This window comes from Capsicum annuum, chromosome 3, assembly GCF_002878395.1.
Source record: "Capsicum annuum cultivar UCD-10X-F1 chromosome 3, UCD10Xv1.1, whole genome shotgun sequence".
NCBI lineage: Eukaryota > Viridiplantae > Streptophyta > Magnoliopsida > Solanales > Solanaceae > Capsicum > Capsicum annuum.
The window spans coordinates 250,414,065-250,423,399 of NC_061113.1; the positions used below are offsets into that span (position 1 = coordinate 250,414,065).

At 34.3% G+C, this 9,335-nt stretch overlaps 2 protein-coding genes across 2 annotated transcripts; one reads left to right on the top strand and one right to left on the bottom strand.

Moving 5' to 3' along the window:
* Nucleotides 1-202: 202 nt before the first annotated feature.
* LOC107862399 (serine/threonine-protein kinase STY13) lies at nt 203-6,076 on the top strand. Its single transcript, XM_016707976.2, has 6 exons — nt 203-857; nt 2,041-2,162; nt 4,356-4,552; nt 4,652-4,826; nt 5,251-5,385; nt 5,540-6,076. The coding sequence occupies exons 1-6, from the start codon at nt 506-508 to the stop codon at nt 5,744-5,746; spliced, it is 1,188 nt and encodes a 395-aa protein (XP_016563462.1). The 5' UTR covers nt 203-505; the 3' UTR covers nt 5,747-6,076.
* Nucleotides 6,077-6,344: 268 nt separating this feature from the next.
* On the bottom strand, nt 6,345-8,141 carry LOC107862400 (bidirectional sugar transporter SWEET5). The gene is made up of 6 exons (XM_016707977.2): nt 7,867-8,141; nt 7,723-7,759; nt 7,427-7,643; nt 7,156-7,317; nt 6,907-7,026; nt 6,345-6,817 (listed from the first exon to the last, which is right to left on the bottom strand). Exons 1-6 carry the CDS (start codon nt 7,907-7,909, stop codon nt 6,686-6,688), a joined length of 711 nt encoding a protein of 236 aa, XP_016563463.1. The 5' UTR covers nt 7,910-8,141; the 3' UTR covers nt 6,345-6,685.
* Between the last annotated feature and the right edge of the window lie 1,194 nt (nt 8,142-9,335).

Genomic DNA, 9,335 nt, shown 5'->3' on the forward strand with positions numbered 1-9,335 from the left:
AAGAAAATATTCTTTTCACATTTATATATATTATGTATGAAAACAAAAATCTTTCCATAAATAATAGAATAATAAAATTAAATAAATTTACATAGAACAGGAGCAAAGTGGGGGCGCGTTTGCATGCAGGAAAATAATTTTCAAAAAATGTTTGTCCAATTTCTCATATTTAGAAAAATGTTTTGATAAAAAGAGGAGTAGTGGGTCAGAGATACACGTTATGTTGTGGCAATTCCATGTGCCCACATGCCCCCGCTGCTCCTATTACTACTATTTTCTTCCTCTTCTTTTCCCCCTTCCATTTTTCTTTCTTTTTTCCTTCCTCCACAAATCCAAAATGTTCTCTTTGTCTCTTTTCTCCTAATTAATTAATTTCTCCCTCCAAAACTAGTAACCATTAAATACCCATAACACTCAAAATCATTACACCTACTATCATTATCATATAATATAATATAATATATATTGAGCTGCGGGAAGGCTTGGTTCTGTACAGAAAACGAAAATGGAGAAAGGGAGCGATGGCTTTGTGAGGGCTGATCAAATCGATTTAAAGAGTTTAGATGAGCAACTCGAAAGGCACCTTAACAGAGCATGGACTATGGAGAAGAGCGCCAATAATTTGAAGAAGCCGTTGGATGATTCGTGTATTAACTATTCTACCGCTACGGCGGCGGCTGCTACCGCTACCGCTACGACGGCGGCGGCGGCGGCGTTATCTCTTTCTTCTTCTGTTAAACCTAGGCAAAGACATGACTGGGAAATTGACCCTTCGAAACTTATCATCAAAAGCGTCATTGCTCGTGGTACTTTTGGTACCGTCCATCGCGGCGTTTATGACGGCCAAGATGTCGCCGGTCAGTCACCTCCCTGTTTTTTTAATCGTTTTTTGTTAAATTTGTTAAAGTACTTTATTTGGAAAAATATTTCATGTTCAATGATTCCTGTGTTCATACAGTTTCTCAATTATCCCCGATTTTCGAATTTATTTTTTTCAAAAGAACTTTTTAATCGTTATTGTTGTTGTTATTGACGACGAACCATGGCATGCCCGATGAAGTTGATGTCCTCTGTTTAAGCCGGGTGAACAATCTTTCGTAGAAGTGCAGCTTAACATGTTAAAATAGGCTCTTGTAGTCCGTCCTTGTTCAGACACCACACATAACGAGGGCTTTTTCTCCTTTTTATATTTATAATATACAATATACTATAATTACTATTGTTGATGTTATCTATTTTGCTTTTGTGGAGGGACAGAGAGTTTGTTAGGGAACCGCGGGAAAAGTATTTTTTGGGACTGTCGGTCTATTTTCCTTTTATGTACTGTTGAGAAGTTATTTTATGTTTCCTTTATCCTTTCATTTATTTAATTAATCAATTATTAAGAAAAATAGGTACTATGAACTTAAAACAGAATATAATAGTAAAGAATGGTTCTTGCATTTACAATTTTGGCAAGTCATAAATTCAATGGTAAATAATGGAAAATTTGTGCTCAGGTACATTTTATTAGTAGCAGTTATGGTTACTGTTATTGTATTTATTAGTTTTCTTCTTTCGGTTGGAGTGTCTTTGGGTTAACAGAATATGAATATTGTGTAGTGATTTGATGGTTGTATTCTTATGGAATCCGTGAATAACGGCACGGGTTTGGATTGAATTATGCAAGTTGCAGATGACTGCATTAACTCTAGCTTGGTGTTGCAATGTTGCTGTATTACTAAACTTTCATGTGATCCAATCTGTTATTCAAGTAATAAAGTAATACAAAACATTAATGTCTGTCAAACTAATCCTACAATTCTGGATCTCGTTTTGCTCTTTCATATTATTTGTTTTTTTTTAATTTTGTTTTAATATTCTTCTTTTTACTAGCCTTTTGGTGTTAAATATAATTGTCATTGTCGCTGCTACAGGACATTAATAAACTTTGTTTGTTCAACTTTTTAACTAATTTTTGAATGATTTGACGACTACCGTGAAGTAGTGGTCTTATTAACATGTTACTCATTTACATTTCTACTTCTCTGTGATCCTCAGTGAAGCTACTGGATTGGGGGGAAGAGGGCCACAGAACAGACACTGAAATAGCATCGCTAAGGGGAGCTTTTACGCAAGAAGTTTCAGTGTGGCATAAGCTTGACCATCCTAATGTTACTAAGGTGACACTCGAACACTAACATTTTTATATGGGAAACAATTTAAGACTTCTTGGATGCTACTGCTTCTGCATGAAACTTCTGATTTAAATGCCTGCTTCTAACAATTGAAAGGGGCTAAAGAACCTGAAACCTTTTTATGTGGGAATGATTTAAGACTTCTTGGATGCTACTGCTTCTACCTGAAACTTAAATTGTCTTTAATGCTTGCTCCTAACGAATCAAAAGGGCTAAATATTTGGTGGTCCGTCTACTAATAATTTTACATTTTAGTCGGTTTATACTCTTTTCAATACTTAGCTAACAAAGTGTGGACATAATGCTAGTAGTGCAGTTCTGCAACGGCTAGTTTGGTGGTGATTAAAGTATTGCCAATCATAGTTTACTCAACATTTACACGTAATTTAAAAAAAGATACCTAATTAGTAACATTCAAATTAAAGTAAGAAAATACGTTTTAGTCTTCTAGAACAAAAAAAGAAACAAAGTGAGGCGTGCTCAAATGGTTGAGCACCTCCACAATCGACCAGTAGGTTGAGGGTTCGAGTCACACTAGAGGCTAAGTGGGAACATTATTGATCCTCCTCATGAGGGTGGGGTCCGAAGTTTTTTTTTTTAAAAAGGTAGTAAAGTAGATTATTGTGGAGAGACCAATTTAGCATGTGGTTCTTGAAGTCAGCAGAGAGAATATGGGCATAAGTTTTTAGTTCACACTTCTTGATGACCAACAGGCTCTGATTAGTAGTATTAAGAGCTATGTGAGTCATGCTCTTGTGACCCCCTGAATTTGAATGATGACACGTTTCTACAAAGGAGTTCTTATCTTTGAGCCAAAAATTTGAATGTTGCACTATTTTGTCAAATTGCCGAAGCTTTGCCTAAGCTTTTCTTTTTAATTCAGTTCTGTAACTTTGGCGTAGTGATGTTGTTGAAGCATCTAGATATTCTGTTTAAATTTGTTGTTTGGAGCACAAATTCCAACAGTTGTCATTATAGGTATTACTCCCTCCGTTTAAAAAAAAATGACTTACTTTCCTTTTTAATCCGTTTAAAAAAGAATGACCCCTTTTCTTTTTTTGCAATACTTTAATTTCAACTTTCACATGGCATGTTTAGGACCACAAGATTAAAGGGCATTTTGGTACATTTGACATAACTTTAATTTAAGGACACAAGATTCAAAAGTCTTCTTTATTTTCTTAAACTTTGTGCCAAGTCAAAGTAGGTCATTCATTTTGAAACGGAGGGAGTAGTAGTTACTGATACTTGGTAAATCAATCAACAATCTGATACGTTAAGGGAAAAGAGTAGAATGAAGAATGCATGAAACAACTCGTCTAATTATATAAACTTTGTAAATAGCAACACAACTTTTTGAGCTGATAATGGTAGGTTGAGATACTTTTCTATAATGAAGATGGGGAAAATGCTGATCTTGGGAAATTTTGCAAACTTTTGACCAGCAACTAGGTTGATGGAGGGAATTAGAATTTCATATCGACAAGATTGTTGACAGCATAATCCGCAAGGTGCCACTACCTAACTTTTCAAAGTGAGAAAAGAGAAAAACAGTATTACATATTAGGTCAATTTGAATGGATGAACCTTAAATTCCAACTATCAGGATATTAGGTTGTCAGGAAGTTGTAATAATGTCTTTGAATTTTGTTGAAATCCGAATGATTTGATAGCAACTTCTGATCTATGATATTTGAGGTACTTGAGCTATCATGTTGCATGTCGAACACAATTATCTTGATTCTCAAATCGTCTTTGGGAGGAAAAATGACATCATGTGCTATTTCTGATTGAAGCAAATGAAATACAAAATCCATTCATTGATTACAAGAAACCTTTATGGTGACGCTGAATGATACTTGAAGGACAGTTAAGGGTGATGTGGAGCATGCCTGCATCTTTTGTTGTCTGTAACAAACACCTGCAGTTTCAATTTTCAGTTAATTGTACAGGCTGCTCTTTATAATGGTTTACTATGTCTCTGTTGGTTGGATGCCTACTATGTAGTGCTATTCATGTTCAACACAAAGAGTATGGATTGTGGGCAACTTCATTTGTCCAAAGTTGTATCTCATGTCTCAGCATGCAAACTGATTTTGCTTAGATGTACCCATAATCATTCTAACAAAATGTTTATTTCACATAAAACATCTAATATATCTATCCAATTTAACGCAGTTCATCGGGGCAACTATGGGCTCTTCTGGGCTCAATATACAAACAGAAAATGGTCATATTGGCATGCCTAGTAACATATGCTGTGTTGTTGTTGAATACCTCCCTGGTGGTGCATTAAAGTCTTACCTTATAAAGAACAGAAGAAAGAAGCTAGCATTCAAAGTTGTTGTGCAGATGGCACTTGATATGGCCAGAGGGTAATTGGAACTTTGACTTTCTAATGTCTTTTGAACACCCCTGAAATATATCCCATTTATCATTTATCTGAATAAAGGTCAAACATTTGAACTTTGTAGGTTAAGTTACCTTCACTCTCAAAAGATTGTGCATAGAGATGTCAAGACGGAGAATATGCTATTGGATAAGACACGTACAGTAAAAATTGCTGATTTTGGGGTTGCTCGCGTTGAGGCTTCTAATCCAAATGATATGACTGGGGAGACCGGAACCCTTGGATATATGGCTCCTGAGGTAATATTGGAAGTGGAGTACTTCCACACTACACTACATTCATGTCAGTAATCTGTCTGGTCTTTTTCTGTTATTTTGATGGATTAACCAGATACAGCACATATAAAGCTATTTCCTGCTACTCGCAAAATGTTCCCTCTTTTTCCTGTTTTTCGCCAAGATTCATTTGTCAAGTTGCGGTAGTACAATCCTTAGTGTGCAAGACTCACACTGAGCCTATTGATCTGTAAAACTATAGGTACTACAGAAGACAACATTAATTGTTCAAAATATGCAAATCTTTTCCTATTGCACTCTCCATCTTTTAGCATCCTATGAAAGGTGATGGGAGGGGTAGGGGAAAGATAGTGTTCAAGAATGAAAACATTGAAAAGGTTGTACATAACATTCGTTGTTACTGACTTGTTGAATGCTAAAATTACAGGTTCTCAATGGCAATCCATACAATAGAAAATGTGATGTGTACAGTTTTGGCATATGTGTGTGGGAGATATATTGTTGTGACATGCCATATCCCGACCTCAGCTTCTCAGAAGTAACTTCAGCTGTGGTTCGCCAGGTAAACTCTCCAACTTCCTAGCACTTCTTGGATATAAGTAATGATATATGATGCAGACAGATATATCAGAGAAGAATATATAGTTTCTTGGTTTCTAATTGCTTATATGCTTTTGTTGCTTTGGTTAACTGTGGTTTCTGTTGCTTCAATACAGAATCTAAGGCCAGAAATACCAAGATGTTGCCCTAGTTCCCTTGCTAATGTAATGAGGAGATGCTGGGATGCCAACCCTGACAAACGGCCTGAGATGGACGAGGTAGTATCCATGATAGAGGCTATTGATACATCGAAAGGGGGAGGAATGATTCCCGTTGATCAACAACAGGGTTGTTTATGTTTCCGAAAGCGTCGTGGACCTTGAAGCTTATAGCTCTCAAGCAAACATTCAAAAGTAGTAGGTATATTCCATCTCAATTTCCAAATATTTGACAAAGGAAGTGAACTTGCAGAGCCAGAGTATTCGAACAATTCTATTGAGAAGCTATGCTGCATGCAGCATTTTTCTCTTGGTTTAATGTAAAGCTTACACATTTCTGTTTTCTTTTTTCATTTTTTTCTTATAATACATGTCCCCAATCTTTCTTTTCTATTTCTGGGAACTTTTAAAATATGCTATCAATTTGACTTCTGTTGGTTGGGTGATGGAATTGACACTGCCTCTTTACATGTATTGATATTTGTATTTTCATTCCATTTTTTAGTCGCATGTCAATAGCATGGTACACCAAACTTTATCCTGATGTTTGGTATGAGGAAATTAATTAGTTCTGGGCTATTTTATTCCACAATCCGTACTAAAATGACGTGATTACTATTCCATGTGGAGGGTGGGATAAAATAGTTTCTTGAGATATCCCAACTCATGGTATATCCCTACTTAATTATCCAATCCGATGAATCAAACGACCCCAAGTGTAGAAACAAGATGAGTAGCCAAAATGTAATATTTACACAATCAATTAAGTAGCTTAAACCGTATTATTTACATTGAGATAACTCTCTCATAAGCCTTCACCGGCGACTAGTAGAAAATGCCAAGTGACCTGCCGTAACGTGTTAAGTCAAGCTGGCCCTATCAGTGCATCTAACCTTAAATTCTAAATTAAAATTAATCTAGAATAGCCAAAAAAAGAAAAATAAATAAATCAATTTTAGGGGGTCAGTGGGAGAGCTAATCTCCAACATAGCGATATTTTAGGAGAATTAGATAAGGTAAGGTTGTATATAATAGATTCTTGTGGTCCAACCTATTCTTTGACCCAGCGCATAGCGGGAGATTTAGTGAACTGAACGGTCCTTTTTAGGCTGTGGGGTTCCTTGGAATTTCAATTTCACTCGGCTTTCCATCATCGTCCCAGTTGGTGGTTTTGTAATATTTTGCATAGAGGAGTAGCTGAATTGCTCCAGATAATGCTCCCAGGCCATTAGGTATCTATCAGTTCAAAATAACTTAATTAGTAATGTACATGAAATAACAATATTGAGGATGGGCAATATATAATAAAGAATATTATTAATTACCAGGATGTAAACATCAAATTTGAGGAATGCATAAGCGAACCAAATACACCCATTGGCAAAGTTTGCAAGTGACAGATAAAATGGCATGAATTTCACACTTTTGGTGCTGATCACTCGACGCTATGTAACATTAAACAGGAAACATCAGTCAACATACATAAAATAATTTATGTTGTCAGTATATATAACAACGTAAATTGTATAGAGTAAAGTAAATCTAGAACGAGAAAAAGAGAGATGGATTAATACCATGACGGTGAGGGGCGAAGTGTACATGGCAATATTCATAACGACAGCCACGATACCAACGAGCATAGATCTGGCTTTGGTCCCAAAAAGGAAAGTGAGCGTAATGAAAATGATGATCCCCAAAATGATTAATTCAACTACCAAAAATATAAGAATCTTCCTCTGTTCATACATATAAAAAAATACAGCATGTTATTTCAAATTATAAGTAATTAATCTAGGTTTGAAAAACAATATTAGAGTTAACTAAAAAAATGTTTTGAGTACGTACACGTTTTTGCCATTCAGCATAGATAAAGAAGATGGTAACATAAATTAACTCAATAACAAGACCAATGCCATTAATAGTGACAACAAGAAGACTGTCAGGATGAACAAATGGCATTCCATAAAATACCCAAACTGCACAATTCAATGCAGTTACAACATATGGATCTGGTTTGAATTGCATCACTCTCTTGTCTTTCCATATTTTTATGAACGTTGGCCTGCATAAAGCCAAATGATTAATAAAGCTAAATTGATCACTTAAATTAATCATAATGCACATTATGCCAGGGGACTTACACGGGGGATAAGAAGAGCAAAAACGATATAACATTTCCTGCATGAAGAATTATTGAATGGAAATTTTTTTAAGAAACTGATACATTAATATTAGTTATAAAGATAATTATAAAGAATTAATGAATAGTACGATAAGGCACGGACCGATAATTCCAACAACTGTCCTTATTGTCTCCGTGTTCGCCATCTATCTAGATATCTGATTAATGATGGAAGAGGAGATCAATTAAAACGATCACGAGATGAGAATACAACTTCAAAATTAATTAATTAAGATCAATCAAGATCCTATTTAATTTGTATATGGATTTGAAAACTCAATGTATATTCGAAACTAGCATTTGCAATTTGTATGCATGGATAATTATATATTTGATTATTAAAGAAAGCCATCGAATTGTTAAAGTATTTATACATGAACAATATGAATAAACAAATTTTCCTCAGTTCTCGGCTACTACTGATAACAAATAGAAAGTGGTCAAGTGATAATAGCTAATTTTGTGGCAATATGCATGCAATTTTATCCACAAAATTTAACAATAGCCATGTGACTTTTCTTTGTTTAGAGGATTTTGTGGTAAAGCTGGTGAATAGTGATCATAACTTGTGAGGGTATTATCCAATTATTTATCTACTCATTTATCTAACTAGCATAACTTATTTCACTACTTATATGCTAGTGAAGTGAGCTAGCGCATAGAGACTAATTATTTATCTACTAATTAATATAACTAGCATAATTTATTTCACTACTTATATGCTAGTGAAGTGAGCTAGCCTAGTGACTATAAATCGTCTCAATTGCTGTAATTTGATTTGTATATTCTTCTCTTACTTTTTCCATAGCTGAAGCATCATTAATCTAGGAAAGTGAGACTTAAATCACTGATGATTACAGAAAATGTATATTAACGACGTTAATTATATTGCTTCCCAAATTATTGAATGTTTTAATGTCGCTCAGTCATTAATTAGACAAAGATAGATACAGTAAAGTTTTGGGTTCCTTTTAAAAAATGATATTATTATTATTATTATTATTATTATTATTATTATTTATGGAGGAAACATTTTCTCCAATATTTTCATGTTCAATTGATTAAAATTTTTTAAAATATTTTCTCTAGAAAAATAATTTCGAAGAAAATAACTTCCTAGTGAAAGTATGGAAAATGAGTTCACAAATAATAGTAAGGATAAGATGTAAATTGAAAGGATACATGTGTCAGGGATGCATATTAAAAATTACTAATGTTTTGTGTCTTCCCCACCTCCAAGATATTCATAAATCATGAATCTTTATGATGAAGCAATTTGTTTTTTTAATCAACGCAATTAGTATACTTAAACCTTTATGATGAAGCAAAATAGTAGGAAAAAGGAAAAGAATATTTGAAGAATCAAGCAATGAGGAGGAAGTCTTTAAAAAGATAATGTCACCCAGTTATTTATCCTGAGGTTGACCTTCTATTAATATTAATAAAAATCTTCAAATGAAAAAGTACATTTAATTAGGAGGGTCATATTTTACCTTACTAGTTCCGGTGAAGAAATAAAAGAGTACTGGCATTTGTTTGTAAAAAAGCTAGTTTGTATACTTATATTAAACA

What these genes read in the sequence shown, in the direction of transcription:
- LOC107862399 (XM_016707976.2), top strand. Translation starts at nt 506, where the DNA reads ATGGAGAAAGGGAGCGATGGCTTTGTGAGGGCTGATCAAATCGATTTA. An exon ending in ACCATCCTAATGTTACTAAG is followed by an intron (nt 2,163 to 4,355) that starts GTGACACTCGAA and finishes AATTTAACGCAG; the next exon opens with TTCATCGGGGCAACTATGGG. An exon ending in CTTCAGCTGTGGTTCGCCAG is followed by an intron (nt 5,386 to 5,539) that starts GTAAACTCTCCA and finishes GCTTCAATACAG; the next exon opens with AATCTAAGGCCAGAAATACC.
- LOC107862400 (XM_016707977.2), bottom strand. Translation starts at nt 7,909, where the DNA reads ATGGCGAACACGGAGACAATAAGGACAGTTGTTGGAATTATCG. An exon ending in CTTCGCCCCTCACCGTCATG is followed by an intron (nt 7,027 to 7,155) that starts GTATTAATCCAT and finishes AATGTTACATAG; the next exon opens with CGTCGAGTGATCAGCACCAA. An exon ending in AATTTGATGTTTACATCCTG is followed by an intron (nt 6,818 to 6,906) that starts GTAATTAATAAT and finishes TTGAACTGATAG; the next exon opens with ATACCTAATGGCCTGGGAGC.